Below are 19,220 nucleotides of genomic sequence, written 5' to 3'. Positions count from 1 at the left end.
ACTCCTCAGCCTCCCTGGAAAAGTCTATTCAGGGGTCCTGGAGAGGAGGGTCCGTCGGATAGTCGAGCCTCGGATTCAGGAGGAACAGTGTGGTTTTCGTCCTGGTCGCGGAACAGTGGACCAGCTCTATACCCTTAGCAGGGTCCTGGAGGGTGCATGGGAGTTTGCCCAACCAGTCTACATGTGTTTTGTGGACTTAGAAAAGGCATTCGACCGTGTCCCTCGGGGAATCCTGTGGGGGGTACTCCGAGAGTATGGGGGTACCGGCCCCCCTGATAAGGGCTGTTCAGTCCCTGTACGATCGGTGCCAGAGCTTGGTCCGCATTGCCGGCAGTAAGTCGAACCCATTTCCAGTGAGAGTTGGACTCCGCCAGGGCTGCCCTTTGTCACCGATTCTGTTCATAACTTTTATGGACAGAATTTCTAGGCGCAGCCAGGGTGTTGAGGGGGTCCGGTTTGGTGGGCTCAGGATTGGGTCACTGCTTTTTGCAGATGATGTTGTCCTGTTTGCTTCATCAGGCCGTGATCTTCAGCTCTCTCTGGATCGGTTCGCAGCCGAGTGTGAAGCGGCTGGGATGAGAATCAGCACCTCCAAATCCGAGACCATGGTCCTCAGCCGGAAAAGGGTGGAGTGCCCTCTCAGGGTTGGTAGCGAGATCCTGCCCCAAGTGGAGGAGTTCAAGTATCTCGGGGTCTTGTTCACGAGTGAGGGAAGAATGGAGCGTGAGATCGACAGGCGGATCGGTGCGGCATCCGCAGTAATGCGGGCTCTGCATCGGTCTGTCGTGGTGAAAAAGGAGCTGAGCCGCAAGGCAAAGCTCTCAATTTACCAGCCGATCTATGTTCCTACCCTCACCTATGGTCATGAGCTATGGGTAGTGACCGAAAGAACGAGATCGCGAATACAAGCGGCTGAAATGAGTTTCCTCCGCAGGGTGTCTGGGCTTTCCCTTAAAGATAGGGTGAGAAGCTCAGTCATCCGAGAGGGGCTCAGAGTAGAGCCGCTGCTCCTCCGCATCGAGAGGAGTCAGATGAGGTGGCTCGGGCATCTGATCAGGATGCCTCCTGGACGCCTCCCTGGTGAGGTGTTCCGGGCACGTCCAACCGGGAGGAGGCCCCGGGGAAGACCCAGGACACGCTGGAGGGACTATGTCTCTCGACTGGCCTGGGAACGCCTTGGGATTCTCCCGGAAGACCTAGAAGAAGTGGCCGGGGAGAGGGAAGTCTGGGCATCTCTGCTCAAGCTGCTGCCCCCGCGACCCGACCTCGGATAAGCGGGAGACAATGGATGGATGGATGGATATATATATATATATATATACAGTGAAAATCGTTTAACACGAAACTGAGGGGACTGAAATATTTTTTCATGTTAAAAGAATTTCGTGTTAAAGGATATTACAAAAAAAAAAACACACAGTATATTCATATATATATATATATATATACAGTATATTGGCCGTTCTCATCCGTTTTTGCTCTGGCTTAAACTTACTCCGTTCAAACATTTCCGTAATTTGCTCTCTTTTTTTAATTATTGTTGATAATGTAGAGTTAGCAATATCAAAATCTTTACAGATTTCCGTTTTCGTCTTCTGTTTTTGATCAACAGCCTTAAGAAGCTCCATCTTCATTTTAAGCGAAATAGCAGTTTGCTTTCTCCCTGAGCTCTTTGCCATTGTGCTCGTAAAAAATTCTTCTAAAATAGAAAAAAAAACGCGAACCAAACTCACTGATTTTTACTCACACTGCGATGTACTCGTCACCGAATTCCAAAGCCAACTGATGAGAGATGAGATGTTTTTGTGTGGCGTTTGTAGGGGTGGAGGGTGAAAGTAGCTTAGATAAACAAAATTGGCTCGTGTCACAGGCTATTCCGATGGTATTTCAAAGCCAAGTTTGCCTCCTTTCTACGAAACATGTGAAACCACCTCTCTTTCATTTCACACCCCTCTTAAATCTCGCCTGCTCAGCTGGTGTTTTCCATATTTTGTTCATTCCCAGAAGGGAAATCTTTTCGTGTTAAGCGATTTTCATTTCGTGTTAAGAGAAAAAAATGAATGAAAATACATAGTAGTTTGTCGGGACCGTTGTATTATTTCGTGTTAACCGATATTTCGTCTTAAGCGTTTTCGCGTTAAACGTATTTCACTATATATATATATATATATATATATATATATATATATATATATATATATATATATATAGATAGATAGATAGATAGATAGATAGATAGATAGATAGATAGATAGATAGATAGATAGATAGATAGATAGATAGATAGATAGATAGATAGATAGATAGAGAGAGAGAGAGAGAGAGAGAGAGAGAGTGGATATAGAAAAGAATCCCCCCCCCCTTATAATATTCCCATTATTTTGCTTTACAGGCTTAAATAAAAACACACACAGAAAATATTTCTTCCCAGCTTTACTTACTCAATGCCCCCTCTAACATCCAAGTGAAAGATATCACAGCTGCAGTTCAGAAGAATTATAAAAAAATCAAAAACAAGACCTACTGAAATTAATAAAGGATCGCCCCCCCAATGACAATGTCATTTTGTTGACCCACCTTTTGCTTCAATGCCAGCCTTGAGTCTGTTGGGATTCTTCTCTATCAGCTTTGCACATCTACATTGAGCCCACTCAATATTTGCCCCCCACTCTTCTTTACAGTTTAACTGTTCAACTTCAGTCAGATTAGATGGTGAGTGTTGGTGGTCTGCCATCTTCAAATCTTTCCACAGATTTTCAGTGTGATTTAGGTCTGGGCTCTGACTGACCACACCAGGACATTTACTTCTTTCTCCTTCAGCCACTGTGTGGTCCATTTTGCTGTGTATTTCGTGTCGTTGTGTTGAAAGATGAACATTCTGCCCATCTTCAACTTTCTGGCAGTATTTTGCTCCATCCATTTTTCCTTCTACCCTAACGAGAGCCCCTGGCCCCCCACAACAGGATGCTGCCCCCTCCACACTTTACTGTAGGTATAGTGTGTTGTGGATGGTGAGCTGCATTGGTGGACCATTTGGTATTGAGGCCAAAGAGTTTGATTTTGGTCTCATCTGACCATAAGACCTTTTTCCACTTGGCATCAGAATCTTCAAGGTGCATTCTGGCAAAGCTGAAACGAGCCTTAATGTGGCCTTTCCTGAGAAGTGGCTTTTTCCTTGCGACCTTCCCGAACAAGCCACAATTGTGGAGCGCTTGTGAAATTTCTGTCACATGCGCACCATTAATGACCACTCTTTATCATCAAATCCTGTAACTCCTTCAAAGTGACCATTGGCCTCTCGGTAGCCTTTCTTACTAGTTTCCTCCGTTCTCTTCCATCCAGTTTGGAGGGACGGCCGGATCCAGTGAGGGTCCTAGTAGTACCAAACACTTGTCACGTCTTTATTATGGACTTCACTGTGCTCCTTGGGATTAATAAAGCCTTTGAGATTTGTTTGGTATCCATCTCCTGCCTTATGTCTGTCCACAACTCTATCCCTGAGATCTTCTGAAAGTGGCTTGCCACCCATAGTCACTTGTTTGCTGTCAGTGGCACTGCCAAGGAAGGGAATGAATGCTCCAGGAACAGCTTCACTAATCATACAGATTACAACTGATCACAGGTGGAAGGAAGCCAGTAACCATGGTGGGCACTGGAAATCGTGGGCACTTACACCTGAGTGAGTTTAGAAGGGGGGGGGGGGGGGGGGGGGTGATCCTTTATTAATCTCAGTATGTCTTGTTTTTTGATTTTTTAAATTTTTTCTGAACTGTAGCTGTGATATCTTTCACTTGGATGTTAGAGATTGCATTAAATAAGTAAAGCAGGAAAAAAAATATTAGTTTGTGTGTTTTTATTTAAGGCTGTAAAGCAAAATAATGGGAATATTTTGAAGGGGGGATTCTTTTCTATACCCACTATATATACATAAATATAAATATATATACACACACACACACACACATTATATATATATATATATATATATATATATATATATATATATATATATACATATACATATAATAATAATTCTTTGCATCTATATAGCGCTTTTCTCACTACTCAAAGCGTTCAGCAATTGCAGGTTAAGGGCATTGCTGAAGGGCCCAACAGAGCAGAGTCTCTATTGGCATTTATATATCCCCATTATCCTCTGATGAAGGGTAGGGTAGGGTAGGGGCTGAAAGCTCAGGAATAAAAACTACTTTATGATACGTGATTCATTTTTCTCCCTTTGTGGATCTCCAGCTGCTAATATGCAAACTGTATCACAGACCTTCGCTTCCATGTATATTATATATATACACATGTGTGTGTGTATGTGTGTATATAGGAAGACCAAGCAAAGGTAATTCCATGCCAGGCCAGGGGGTGTCGGGGTGTACTAAACTTTCTCCTGTTATCTCTGCAGACCAGCCGCGGGAAAACCTGTCTGATTTAGAACAGAAGACATCACTTCCGGTTCCGGCGCCTAGAAGATTATCACTTCCGGCACCTACTCTGACTACTGAAGCACATCACTTCCGGTTCCCTTACATCACTTCCTGTCCTATCTCTTAAAACCGCCATCTTGACAAACCATTGTCAGTTCTGTTTTGGACTCGGTATAGAGAACATCTCTGTATTTAAAAAGACTCTTTTGCAGCCAGGAATAATATATGGGTGGCTGCCCCAAACCTTTTTAAGTGTGTCGAGTCTATTCATTTTACAATATATGTATATGTATATGTGTATGTGTATATATTTTTTATATTTCGGATACCCTAAAAAATGCGTTTGAATAAAGAGCAATGAATTGAAATCATACTGATGGCCAGGCCCCAGATCTCACCCCACTTGATTTTTATCTTTGGGGACATTTGAAGGCCATGGTGTATCAAGAAAAGATGAAACATAAATCATCTTAGGGAACGTATCACCAATGCCATTACAAGCATAACTCCAGCTGTGCTAATACGTGTTCATCAGCAGTGGCGGACACGTATTGAAATGTGTTTCCAAAACAATGGTAGTCATGTAGAGCATATTATATAAATAAAAATGGTTTTTCATAAAAAATGTTAATTTTCCTAAGTATGGAAACTTATGGCCCACCCTGTATATATGTATTATATAGTAAGGGAGTGCAGTGAGTGTGTACGCCTGATGAGCCCAGAATTAGGGCGAAACACGTGTCACGTACTCCTTGCATTATTTGACAGTAAACTATTTCAACCATTCTATGATCTGCTTCTCGCAAGTGAAGTAGGGCACCGTGGCAGATGTTAGCCGACTTGCTGACCAACCACAAGCGTTACCTGGTAGGTAACCACCCATACAATCAGATTGTGACACAGACTACGAATGCAATGAAATATTATATATATATATATATATATATATATATATATACACACACACACACACACACAAATGTACACATATATAAGGGTGAAAACACATGTTGTGAACTCTTTGTATTGTTTGCCAGATACTGTATCACATATTTATGATCTGCTTCTTGCAACCAAGAGGACATGGTGGACGTTTGCCAACTGACCAACCAACCACAAGTGCTACCTGGTAGGTAATCACCTGATAATCACATTGCGATTCAGACTTGATACACTCTCACAAAACGTAAGGATCCAGGGTAAGAAAAAAGAAATGCTAATCTAAATCTAAAACTTCCCTGCTGTGCCGTCCAGAGAGGCTCACTTGTACAAATTTATCACTGGACACAACTTATTCTCCATGTTGAAAACAGAATCAGACTGGCTAAATAATTCTTCAGTTAGATCAGCTGACGACTCCTTAATGAAATCCATACAAAAAAAAAAAAAAAAAAGTAGTTTGAAAATCATTTGCAATTGTTTCTGGAAAAAGCTCAGAAACTCATTAAATTCAATCTAACCACAAAATTGGGGCGCAGCACTGCATAAATTCCTTCAGAAAATGTTCTCCAGCTGCCCCCAGTGCTGAATAAATACAAGAATAACACAAAAAGAGCCCACCAGGGATAGGTTTTCATTCTGGTATGTCCAGCGTTGCAATTCAATGGATGAATAAATAAAGATGTAACACAATGTAATAAGTATATATATATATATATATATATATATATATATATATATATATATATATATATATATATATATATATATTTATATAATGTAATATGAGTATTAATATCAAATGCTATGACTCATCCAAAACATACTACCATCAGTTTTTCAATAATAAATTTCAATGGGAATAGAAGTCCTAGTCAGGCACCCAACCACTTTCACAGAAATAACAAAACCACAACACTGTAGCAGAACTGCTTTTATGGGAGTTTAATATTTTAAGGAAGCCAGCTTACAAAACGTACAGGTAAGGCGCTTATTAAATGTACTGTATAAGTGAGCTCACCATATCAAGAAGGGCACTTATACACTAGGCCCTGCAATGGACTTAGCATGAACCTTGGATGTGTTTAATGCTGCCATGATTCAGTTATCCTCAATTAGATTAAGCAAGTTGGATAGTGTAATGTTACAGAGTCAGTCATAGCTCATAAATACTTGTTTAGGTACATCCACTTAAAATGCACAAACACCATCATCATGTCTGTCTGTCGGTCACTCAGAATAAATCAACTTGGCTATCAGTGGAATGATTTAGTTGAAATATGATACACTAATTCTTTAAGAAAAATTTGTCAGAAAAGTTAAGTTTTCCGGAATATGTCTAAAACACAGTGTGTACTGTACAACGTTTTTAAATATTCAAAAACTCCCATTTAGAAGCAGTGGTGAATTTCTGAATTTGCTTATTTTAAAACAGACAACTGTTCTGTGTGACCGCAATTACTGCTTTACTCTTTAAAATCTATCTTTAGAATGGTTAATTAAAACTTGTTATATTGTCCCCCTTTCCACGTCTAATAGCCACGGGGAAACAAATCCAAAATAAAGATGTTGAAACAACAGCACATGGGTGGGAATTTACTGCTAAATCAGTGGCTTGCATTAGCGGCCGGACTTTAGCACAGCTTTTAAGTCACACACGGATTCTTGTTTCACAAACTTTATGTTTTAAAAAATATGAGCTACAGCTAGTCATAGGCCCGTCACAACCAACAACTAACAATAGCAGATCAACTGATGCGATTTTTACATCAATCGAGTGTCTAGGTGGCTAATTCAGGCTCAACATGCTTATCTAAGCTTAGTTTTTAATTACCTGCTAAGACATGTACTGTATATTATGTACTCTACTAACACATGCAATTACATTCGGCTATGGCTGTTATTTTGAATAGACACACTAGTGCAATGATATTAATGCACAAAAATGTGATCTCTCTGTCTTTGAAGACACACAAATTAGTAATGCTGCAGTTTTAAAAGCAGTTAGCGAAGTCCCCATCTGAATGTCACACCATGCATACTTTTCTTACTTTTTTCATATCAGGAATTTCAATGCTTCCTCCCAGGGTACCCATTAAGTTTATTTTGAAATACGATTTTGAAATATCTGAGCGATATATATTTATTCAAATTTTTATTTACATATCGATTGACTGATTGGCTGTATTATTTGTCCTGCGAGTCTGTATCCTTGTTTTTGTGTTACTGCCGCTGTATGCATGTCAATGTTCCCTTGGAATCTAATCTAATATTTTCATAAAATATGGGCAACCTGTCAATGCAATGTTTAGTGCCGCTAGCTCACACCTCCACTCGTTTGAATGTTATCTGGTCACGGTCTATGTGTTGTTTGCATGTTCTCCCTGTGCCTTGGTGTTTTTCCTCCCCCTTGTGCCTTCCTGCTATATTTCAAGTCATGTTGGTAAGCTGTGGCAAGATGAGGGACAATGTATATGTGTGTGTGTGTGTGTGTGTGTGTGTTCTATGACCACTTAGCTCCCCACATCTTGTGCTTGAAGTTCCCAGAATAGGCTCCAGCTCCCCGTGATCAGAGGTTCAGAAAATATTCAGTAAATGCTTTACACCTGAAGTACCCAAAATCGGGTGGCACAGTGGGTAGCGCTGCTGCCTCGCAGTTAGGTGACCCGGGTTCACTTCCTGGGTCGTCCCTGCGTGGAGTTTGCATGTTCTCCCCGTGCCTGCGTGGGTTTCCTCCCACAGTCCAAAGACATGCAGGTTAGGTGCATTGGCGATCCTAAATTGTCCCTAGTGTGTGCTTGGTGTGTGGGTGCCCTGTGGTGGGCTGACACCCTGCCCAGGATTTCTTTCCTGCCTTGTGCCCTGTGTTGGCTGGGATTGGCTCCAGCAGACCTCCGTGACCCTGTAGTTAGGATATACAGTGATCCCTCGCTATATTGTGCTTCGTCTTTCGCGGCTTCACTCCATCACGGATTTTAAATGTAAGCATATGTGAATATATATCGCGGATTTTTCACTGCTTCGTGGATGTCTGCAGTCTACGGTACGTGTGCTTCCTCAGTTGATTTGCCCATTTGAATTCAAACAAGGGACGCTATTGGCGGATGGCTGAGAAGCTACCCAATCAGAGCATGCGTTCCCATCACGATGTTCCTTACACGCAAAACACTTCCTTAGTACGCCTTCAGTGGAAGACGACGACGACGGCGGTGCTACACAGTCGCCTGAAGAGGCTCCTTTAGAACAGCTGTGACAGTGCAGTAAATGTCATCGTTATCTGACAAGTTGGTGAGTACCCAAAACTATTTTTCTACGTACTTAGTACATGTATGTACGTTTATTGTAACTGTGCACACATTTTATACAATTTTTTCCTTGCATTGTAGGTATTTATTGCCGGTGGCCTGTCTATCATAATGGCTGTAACAAATGTGATATCGGAGACGCACTACAGTATCTTTAAAATAACATTTTGGTTTTATGTACAGCATTTACATGTTATAGATTTTTCACGTATTTTTATATTACCTACTCAATTACAATATGTTTAAAACTGTATTACGTATTAAATAAAACTCCTCAATGATATACAATACATGTGTTTACATAAATAATTTCAACGAATCTTACCTAATAACTAAGAGAATATAAAGGGTTTATGCTGTATAACTGTACGGGGAATATTTATAAACCATGTGGGAGAGTTTATAAGGACTTAAAATATACTGTATAAAAAATAACCATATAAACATATGGTTTCTACTTCGCGGATTTTCTTATTTCGCGGGTGGCTCTGGAACGCAACCCCCGCGATGGAGGAGAGATTACTGTAGCGGGTTGGATAATGGATCGATGGATGGGTGTACCCAAAATCCCAATAAAAATACATTTTTACGTACCAAGCATCTAGCAGGTGTTCTGACAAATGGCACGTGTTGCTTAAATAGGAATGACACAAGCCATGAGACGACAATGTAGAAACATCCCTCCTTTCCACACAGCTTTTGGTAATCAAAAGCATCCATTTTTTCGTTCTACACTCATTCTTAAAGTATTTATGTTCCTCTCAGCAGGACATCAAAAGAAAGACCTAATAATGACGTTAAGCACACCCTGGCCCCAAACCCTACACATGTTAAATTCTTAATCTTTTACAGATTTATTTGATTTAGTCCTTTAATCACCAGAATGAGTGAACAAAGTGAGCCAAGATTCTTGACTTGGCTTACATAAAAGTGACATCGAGGGATCTGACTGCAAAAGTGCTGCTTAGATCACACAATTATTATTATTATTATTATTTTTTTTTTTTTTTAAATAAATGAAACAGTTAACATCTGATTGCTTCTGAAAGCAAAATGAGTAAAGGTGTCTACCTAAAGATAACCTATGCCTGAACAAAAAAAAAAACTCAATTAAGTTAAAACGAAGGAAACTGCCAGGATAGCCACTGCTGGGCAAGAAAGTGAAGGTTAAAACAAGGTCCACTTCACCCACCACCCAGGTCCACGGGTGTGCAGCAGATTGATACGGACACTAAGCCACGCAACAGAAAGTCTGAGAAGGAACCAATTATAGAACGAAGAGTAAGGTAATTAGGGTGGTGGCAGAGAGGCACCAGTGCCCACTGCAGTGACACATAAGCCAAGGAAGAATATCCCATCTCCGTACAGACTGGCTCAGAATTCAAAGAAAGGGTTCTGAAGCTAAATACTTTACCACCATGCCTCCCTTCAGGCCATGTATTTGGGATGTCGGAGGTAAACTCACAGAGGAACAGGGAGAGCATGTAAGCTCCCACACAGAAAGTGGCTGGCCTGGGATTTGAACTCAACATCTAGGAGCTGTGAGGCAGTAGCCCAAACCACTGCACCACCATGCCACCCATCGACACCCATCAATGAGTCTGCCAGGTTCATTCCAGTTCCATTCATCAGCTTGTAGGAGGACCAAAGCCTATCTTACTAGCAATGGGCATAATGCAGGCCAAACCTGGACGGGCCACTGTCTCTCTCTCTTCAGTTCAGTCATGATGGCACTGACCTTTCACTTGTTTATCCTTCCTGAGACAGCAGAACATGAACCCAAGGGTCTCAATTACAGAACAGCCTTGTCTGCTGCTGTACCAATGGAGTTCTCTATTAGTTTCACTTGCTAAAAGGGTGTTTTGTAATCCGGCCATCAACACGACTAAGAAACACACTATTTGTGGCTTTTATGTCACACACTGTTTAAATAAATTCAGTTACTCATAAGAATATGGCAGTTTTTGTGTTACACTAAATGGACAAATTTTAAATTTGTAATCGGCACTTAACAGTCAGTCATGCTCTTTTCAAGCCATCATTCAAACAGCTTAATAAATGGTTTGCCAATCCCTCACACCCCACATTCCATCCTGTCCCCACACCCTTCTGCCTCTTCCAGCTGAAAGGGAAATTATTTTACAATCCATCCCTGAAGTAATCAGGATTCAGATGTCAAAGTAGAAGTTCACCCCCCAAGCCCTCGGAGTCAAAGAGCTATTTTTGAAAATGAAAAGCTGGCCTGAATCAGCTCTCCAGATAAACCTTTTGAGACAGTTGATGGAGGCAGATGCTCCAGTGACGAGTTTCAGAATTCAGGTTTTCAAGGAGGACATTCTCCTGTTTGTTAGCCTGAAGTGGATTCCTATTCATAGTAACATGGTACGTACATTTTGCAGCGGCTCCTGGTATGGAGGCAGTGTAGTCAGCTGGGACTCGGAGTGATACAGGGAGAAGCCTTTCCGCAGGGTCTTGAAATCTCCTGAGCTGCTCTGCTGTAAAACAAAGACATCACTTGCTTCATTATATGTTTAGTATTCTCCTTGTTTACTAGGGGTTATCACAGGCAGCACTGGACAGGACTTTATCAGGTTATATTATGTCCCATTATCTTAGCCCACCTCCCCAAAAGTACACTTAGGGTTTCATTTTGTGTTTATGCCATTAATTTTCTAAATATTAAATACACATACAACAAAACCTATCAAATAAATTTCTGTTTTCTGATTGCGATCAGAGGACCAAAATATGCACATGAATAACAGGCATAAAGGGAACCAAACGTTTTGGCATTCCAGTTTAAATCCAGTTCATAGTAACAATTATTTTTACCGGCACAGTAATGGAGTGCTTAATTTTGCTGCCTCACAGCTCCAATACCTTGGTTTTGAATCTCAGCCAGGTCACCGTCCGAGTGGAGTTTCAATGGCCGCATTTACGCTACCAGATCTCGATGCTCGATGTGTAAGGTGTCTGAGCGTTTATATGCATATTCAGCCAATGTGGATTGTAAACGTTTTGACCTAATGATGCATATAAGGCACAAAAATGTAACCCCACATATTTTTTTCTGCTGATGTTCTTCAGCTTTCTACATTTTAGAAGAAGAACACGTTTTCTAACTACGGTGAGTCAGCATAGTGTAAAAACAAATTTTAAATTTTGTGAACAATAACTGTTCACTTTGTCCACCATGATTGTTACATGTTCCTTGATGCCCAACAATAACATAATCCAGCCACATCCATAATTTGATCTGACTGTTCAAACTCGGAAAGGATATGGACCATTAGAACCAAGTATCATGTACAAAGGTGGCCTGTATTTGTTGTCCCAAAAATATACCATGTAGTTTTGGGTACTGAATTCCGATATGTGTTGAACACTTCTGGAGAAAGTTAAATCAACGTGCAGAATGGTAGTTTAAGCGCGGCCCATGTTCTCCTCGTGTCTGTGTGGTTTATGGTCCCACATTCTAAAGTCATGGAGTCAAGTGGAGATCCGAAGTTTATGAGTGATTGGGTCCTGCAGTTGACTGACACTAGTCCAGGGCTGGCTCCTGCTTTACACTGTGCTCAGTACTTTGGGCATGGGCTGAACCTAAAGTAGATGACACAGATTTGAAAATGAGACATTATAAAGATTTGTTTTGGGAACAGTACAGAATTCAAGTGAGAATATGTTCACGATGCTGTTATAAATATTTCTAAACTGACTTTTGACTCCATGGTATGAACATTATGTGGATGAGACATAAAGGTTCCACACTCTTTATTGTCTGAACTTGTTATATTTTGTACATACACGTATGTGCTAGCGCCTTGTGTATTCCTAAGGCAATGACGTCACTTGACAGTAAGCAGTTGTGGTACTTCCTAGTCTCATCAGAACAATAAGTAATCAGCCTCAAGCTTGGACCATGAAGCAAAACACAAGATTTTACTATTTTTTTTTTTTTGACAGCTTTGGTCAAAAATCGATAAAATACTGCATCATCCATGGGATTAATTGAATTTTGCATTTCGAGCTTTCCCAAATTTAATGACTGATTTGACATCCCTACGATTATAATAGGCTGCTGACATTCACAAATATGAAACAGCTAAGGGCCAGGGACCTCAGAATGGATAGAAGACTTTCCCATCATCAGTGACTGTCACAGAGACCTCCATTAGATTCCACAATCTGATTTACACCGTATTGCATCGTACTTGTAGAACACCTAGGCAGTGGGCTGGGTGGTCATCAAGATCAGCATGGACAGACACAGAAAAGATTAGGTTCATAGATTTGTTATACTCATGACTGACACAAGAAGGGTAAACTTTGGGTTTGCCATAGAGGGTGACCACCTGACCGTAGTGACCTACTGAAGAATTTTGACACGGAGAATGCTTTGATGAAGTGTCCATAAGGCACATACACAACTGAATGTGTCAGACAATAGTACATCATCTGTTTTCATGAGGCCAGCCTTTTTTATTATTATTATTACTAGACAAAGAGCCCGTTTCGACAACGTAAGATGAAACGGGCACGAGTGGAATAGTATAATATATAATAAGTATAAGCACCACAAACCTGATATAGGTGTATTGAATGAATGCGTAATTAGGCCTCGAGCTGTAGTCGAAATCGCCTATCAGGCCTCTAGAGCTTTAATCGAAGTCGCCTTTCTCTTTGAATTTTCGCGGCCGTAAATCCGCCGCCTGCCGCGATGTTGGTCTCAAAGTTTTTCGGACATGCGCAGAAGGTGACGTGCGCATTCCGCACCACAAACCTGATATAGGTGTATTGAATGAATGCGTAAGTAGGCATCGAGCTGTAGTCGAAATCGCCTTTCAGGCCTCTAGAGCTTTAATCGAAGTCGCCTTTCTCTTTGAATTTTCGCGGCCGTAAATCCGCCGCCTGCCGCGATGTCGGTCTCGTAAAGTTTTTCGGGCAGCTGCGCAGAAGGCGACTGCGCATTCGGCTTCGGACATGCGCAGAAGGTGACGTGCGCAGAAGGCGACGTGCGCATTCCGCACCACAAACCTGATATAGGTGTATTGAATGAATGCGTAAGTAGGCATCGAGCTGTAGTCGAAATCGCCTTTCAGGCCTCTAGAGTTTTAATCGAAGTCGCCTTTCTCTTTGAATTTTCGCGCCCGTAGTCGCCTTTCTCTTTGAATTTTCGCGGCCATAAATCCGCCGCCTGCCGCAATGTCGGTCTCGTAAGGTTTTCCAGGCAGCTGCGCATTCGGCATCGGACATGCGCAAAAGGCGACGTGCGCAGAAGGCGACTGTGCATTCGGCTTCGGACGGACGTGAGTGTGTGAGGAAACTGGCGAATTATGTATTAAGATTATGCTCATTAAACTAAACCATGTGGACAGAAGACAAACACACCTGACTCAAAAAACATGGATGTAGGGAGAACTGAGACATGGTAGAATATGAAAACTCCTCTCAAACAGTGACCAGGCTGAGATTTTAACTCCAGGAGCTGCTAACCACCATCTTTTTGTACTCTCCGTCATTACTGTATATAGCAAGAAGTTCTGATTATCCTATTGGCAAAAAGAACACACTAAAAATAAACATTAATAATTCATTTAAAACAAAAAACCCAAGACAGATACCCACTTCTATAAAACACTTCAGAGACCTAATGTTTGAATAATCAGCACACTGGGATATATCGCTTACTACTGGGCTCCATCTTTTCATTTTTTGCATGTTAATCTCAATTATATTCCAATTAATCTACCTTCTGAGTTGTAAAATATGTCTATTAGCAAGCTGGTGGCCTGTTATTACAGTATATCCTTAATTCTTTGGCAGACACCTTTACCAAAAGATGAAGATAAAGTATAATGGTTTATTAAGCATTTATTTTCACAATTGGAGCACATGCAGGTTGACTTTCTCAAGGTGACCCAGTGAGTTGTCATCGGGGATTGAACTGGCAACCCTGAAGGTTTAAAAAAAGCATTGGGGCAGAGGTAACTAACAAAGCAGTAACAGATAAACCCATCAGATAAAGATTACTGGGCAAGCTGGGCTAGATGTGCATTTTTGAATGAAATGCCCCACTGTCTGTTTAAAGCTCAAGTCAAAGCTAAAATTACAGGCAACTAAGCCCCATTCAGTTAGACCACAGTCGCCTCTCTTTTAGTGAACCCATCAGACTTTATCTCGCTTCTTTCCTATAAATCTGAAGATTAAGGCTGGACAGCTCTGACTAACACCACACTGAACAGATCACTGCAGTTATCCCCCATTAAAAAAAAAAAGTTCTCAAGCACTTCAGTCAGTTAAAATGAACAATATAACAGCTCATAAAATTAAGGCCAAACAGAGGGGGCAACCAAAGTCGTACGTGCTGCCTGGTGCCTAGTCTTCAGTGCTCTACATCTCTAACTGGGTGGTTTCAAACAGCTGCATTTCATCAAGCGGCAGCCCCATAAGCCAGCTTATTCATCAAGATCAAGAGCTGAGCATCCATAATATTGGTCCAAGGCTCCGAGGGTCCAAGTGGCCCCACTAGGGCTATTAATCTTTTGCGCAGGCTTCAAAGTCAAGTGGACAGTGTGAATTACTGTGCCAGAGAGCCCCATTCCATTCATGACCCCTGGCGCAGGCCAGAAGAAGTAATACCGACTGAATAAGGGGACTACATTGCCAATGACCTGTAAACACTTACAACTAAATGAAATGCAGCACCACAAGGAAATGACACTGAACTCCTAATGCAACACGCTGCTAACCAAATGAAACATTTTCTTCAAAACTGTGAATAAGGAATTTTGTTTCTCTTTTTCTTTTCAAGAGAACCTTTGAACTCCTGGTCTCATGGAACAAAAATGCAAAGGTAAAACAATCCTTTTATTGTTGGGATTCTTTTAAATGTTTTAATATTTTCAATGAGGAAAAATATTTTAATTCTTACCATATTTCTAGATAACAGCATGATGTTCCGATAAGAAGTGCTGAGAAGAAACAAACATTTCTTGTCCTCCAAACACAGGTGTTAGAAATGCAGTGTATGTTTCTTACAAAAACCCGTAAAGAACAGCCTGACAACAATCACTCGAGATTTAGAAATCTCATCCTAGCCTAGAGGAAGCAGTTGAGATGGTGTGGGCATGTAGTTCAGATGACAATGGCCGGGCGGGGGACCCGAGGGCAGAATCCAGAGATGCCTGATAGGAGTTACTGAGAAGTAACAAAAGAATAAATGTTTCTCGTTTCACTTGAAGACAGAAAACATTTGTAGCCCCAACGTTACTTCCACTCCTTTTATTGTGGAAATCCCAATTCTTTCAGCAGACTATTATATTTTTATGGAACTATTCTAATTCTAATTATACAGTACAGTGCAACATTTAAGAGTAGTCGGGAGCCCTGTAATTAACCTTCTGGACCCTCTGGAAGACTGAAAATCTAAAAACATGTTCCGGTGTTGTACAGGTGCTGGTCATAAAATTAGAATATCATGACAAAGTTGATTTATTTCAGTAATTCCATTCAAATAGTGAAACTTGTATATTAGATTCATTCATTACACACAGACTGATGTATTTCAAATCTTTATTTCTTTTAATGTTGATGTTTATAACTGACAACTAATGAAAGTCCCAAATTCAGTATCTCGGAAAATTAGAATATTGTGAAAAGGTTCAATATTGAAGACACCTGGTGCCACACTCTAATCAGCTAATTAACTCAAAAGCCTTTAAATGGTCTCTCAGTCGAGTTCTTTAGGCTACACAATCATGGGGAAGACTGCTGACTTGACAGTTGTCCAAAAGACGACCATTGACACCTTGCACAAGGAGGGCAAGACACAAAAGGTCATTGCTAAAGAGGCTGGCTGTTCACAGAGCTCTGTGTCCAAGCACATTAACAGAGAGGCGAAGGGAAGGACAAGATGTGGTAGAAAAAAGTGGACAAGCAATAGGGATAACCGCACCCTGGAGAGGATTGTGAAACAAAACCCATTCAAAAATGTGGGGGAGATTCACAAAGAGTGGACTGCAGCTGGAGTCAGTGCTTCAAGAACCACCACGCACAGACGTATGCAAGACATGGGTTTCAGCTGTCGCATTCCTTGTGTCAAGCCACTCTTGAACAAGAGACAGCGTCAGAAGCGCCTCGCCTTTGGACTGCTGCTGAGTGGTCCAAAGTTATGTTCTCTGATGAAAGTAAATTTTGCATTTCCTTTGGAAATCAAGATCCCAGAGTCTGGAGGAAGAGAGGAGAGGCACAGAATCCACGTTGCGTGAGGTCCAGTGTAAAGTTTCCACAGTCGGTGATGGTTTGGGGTGCCATGTCATCTGCTGGTGTTGGTTCATTGTGTTTTCTGAGGTCCAAGGTCAACGCAGCCGTCTACCAGGAAGTTTTAGAGCACTTCATGCTTCCTGCTGCTGACGAACTTTATGGAGATGCAGATTTCATTTTCCAACAGGACCTGGCACCTGCACACAGTGCCAAAGCTACCAGTACCTGGTTTAAGGACCATGGTATCCCTGTTCTTGATTGGCCAGCAAACTCGCCTGACCTTAACCCCATAGAAAATCTATGGGGTATTGTGAAGAGGAAGATGCAATACGCCAGAGCCAACAATTCAGAAGAGCTGAAGGCCACTATCAGAGCAACATGGATTCTCATAACACCTGAGCAGTGCCACAGACTGATGCCGACTGATGCCGACTCCATGCCACGCCGCATTGCTGCAGTAATCCAGGCCAAAGGAGCCCCAACTAAATATTGAGTGCTGTACATGCTCATACTTTTCATGTTCATACCTTTCAGTTGGACAACATTTCTAAAATTCCTTTTTTTGCATTGGTCTTAATTGATATTCTAATTTTCCGAGATACTGAATTTGGGACTTTCATTAGTTGTCAGTTATAATCATCAACATTAAAAAAGAAATAAACACTTGAAATACATCAGTCTGTGTGTAATGAATTAATCTAATATACAAGTTTCACTTTTTGAATGGAATTACTGAAATAAATCAACTTTGTCATGATATTCTAATTTTATGACCAGCACCTGTATATACCCGCTAATGGGGTAGCAGGCTCAAGTACCCCTTGCAGCATGTAATTTCAGAGTTTTCTAGGTTAGATAAAAATTTTGAAATGTGAAAATACGTTCTACGTATATCCACCTTAATAAAAGAATAAGTGTGTATCAGTGTCTCTGTCCGGTTGCTATGTCTCTGTCATTCCAAAAGATGGCACACCACAAACATCTGTAGCAATAAAATGCACTGCATTTGTCATTCCACCAGATGCCACATCAGAAACCTTAACATTGCTTTAGCGAATCCTATACTAAATGGCATATAACAGAGACATATGCATTGCATTTGTCATTCCAACAGATGGTGCATCACAAAACATTTGTAGTAATGCATTTTACTACTAATAATGTTTGTGATCTGCCATCTGTTGGAATGACAAGTGCAATGCACTTTATTACTATATGCATTACAAAATACAACCCAATACACTTTAGTCATATCGTCTCATAATTTCCTTCTCCTTAAATTGAAAATGTTTTGAGAATGTGAGAGATGTTTGGTGACAAAGAATAAATTGGAATCCCGTGTACAGTAGCTGTTAGTGCCTGATTAGCTCTTACAGACGCCTGAGAGAGATGATGGATAGCGCAAACTGTGATAGTGACAGTGTTCACAATGCAGAGGAACATAACTTTGGCCTTTCTCACATTCACACATACAGTGGTGTGAAAAACTATTTGCCCCCTTCCTGATTTCTTATTCTTTTGCATGTTTGTCACACAAAATGTTTCTGATCATCAAACACATTTAACCATTAGTCAAATATAACACAAGTAAACACAAAATGCAGTTTTTAAATGATGGTTTTTATTATTTAGGGAGAAAAAAAATCCAAACCTACATGGCCCTGTGTGAAAAAGTAATTGCCCCCTGAACCTAATAACTGGTTGGGCCACCCTTAGCAGCAATAACTGCAATCAAGCGTTTGCGATAACTTGCAATGAGTCTTTTACAGCGCTCTGGAGGAATTTTGGCCCACTCATCTTTGCAAAATTGTTGTAATTCAGCTTTATTTGAGGGTTTTCTAGTATGAACCGCCTTTTTAAGGTCATGCCATAGCATCTCAATTGGATTCAGGTCAGGACTTTGACTAGGCCACTCCAAAGTCTTCATTTTGTTTTTCTTCAGCCATTCAGAGGTGGATTTGCTGGTGTGTTTTGGGTCATTGTCCTGTTGCAGCACCCAAGATCGCTTCAGCTTGAGTTGACGAACAGATGACTGGACATTCTCCTTCAGGATTTTTTGGTAGACAGTAGAATTCATGGTTCCATCTATCACAGCAAGCCTTCCAGGTCCTGAAGCAGCAAAACAACCCCAGACCATCACACTACCACCACCATATTTTACTGTTGGTATGATGTTCTTTTTCTGAAATGCTGTGTTCCTTTTACGCCAGATGTAACGGGACTTTGCCTTCCAAAAAGTTCAACTTTTGACTCATCAGTCCACAAGGTATTTTCCCAA

At 41.1% G+C, this 19,220-nt stretch overlaps 1 protein-coding gene across 2 annotated transcripts in view; it reads right to left on the bottom strand.

Moving 5' to 3' along the window:
* The window catches only part of ccdc85ca (coiled-coil domain containing 85C, a), a 229,277-nt gene that overhangs the window by 37,087 nt on the left and 172,970 nt on the right, over nucleotides 1-19,220 (bottom strand). For both annotated transcript variants that reach the window (XM_028821331.2, XM_028821332.2), the window contains one exon: nucleotides 11,071-11,175. In XM_028821331.2, the coding sequence (XP_028677164.1) occupies nucleotides 11,071-11,175 (105 nt within the window). The remainder of the gene's footprint in view (nucleotides 1-11,070; nucleotides 11,176-19,220) is intronic.

This window comes from Erpetoichthys calabaricus, chromosome 16 (genome assembly GCF_900747795.2).
Source record: "Erpetoichthys calabaricus chromosome 16, fErpCal1.3, whole genome shotgun sequence".
Lineage (NCBI taxonomy): Eukaryota > Metazoa > Chordata > Cladistia > Polypteriformes > Polypteridae > Erpetoichthys > Erpetoichthys calabaricus.
This window is presented reverse-complemented; position numbering and strand designations above follow the sequence as displayed.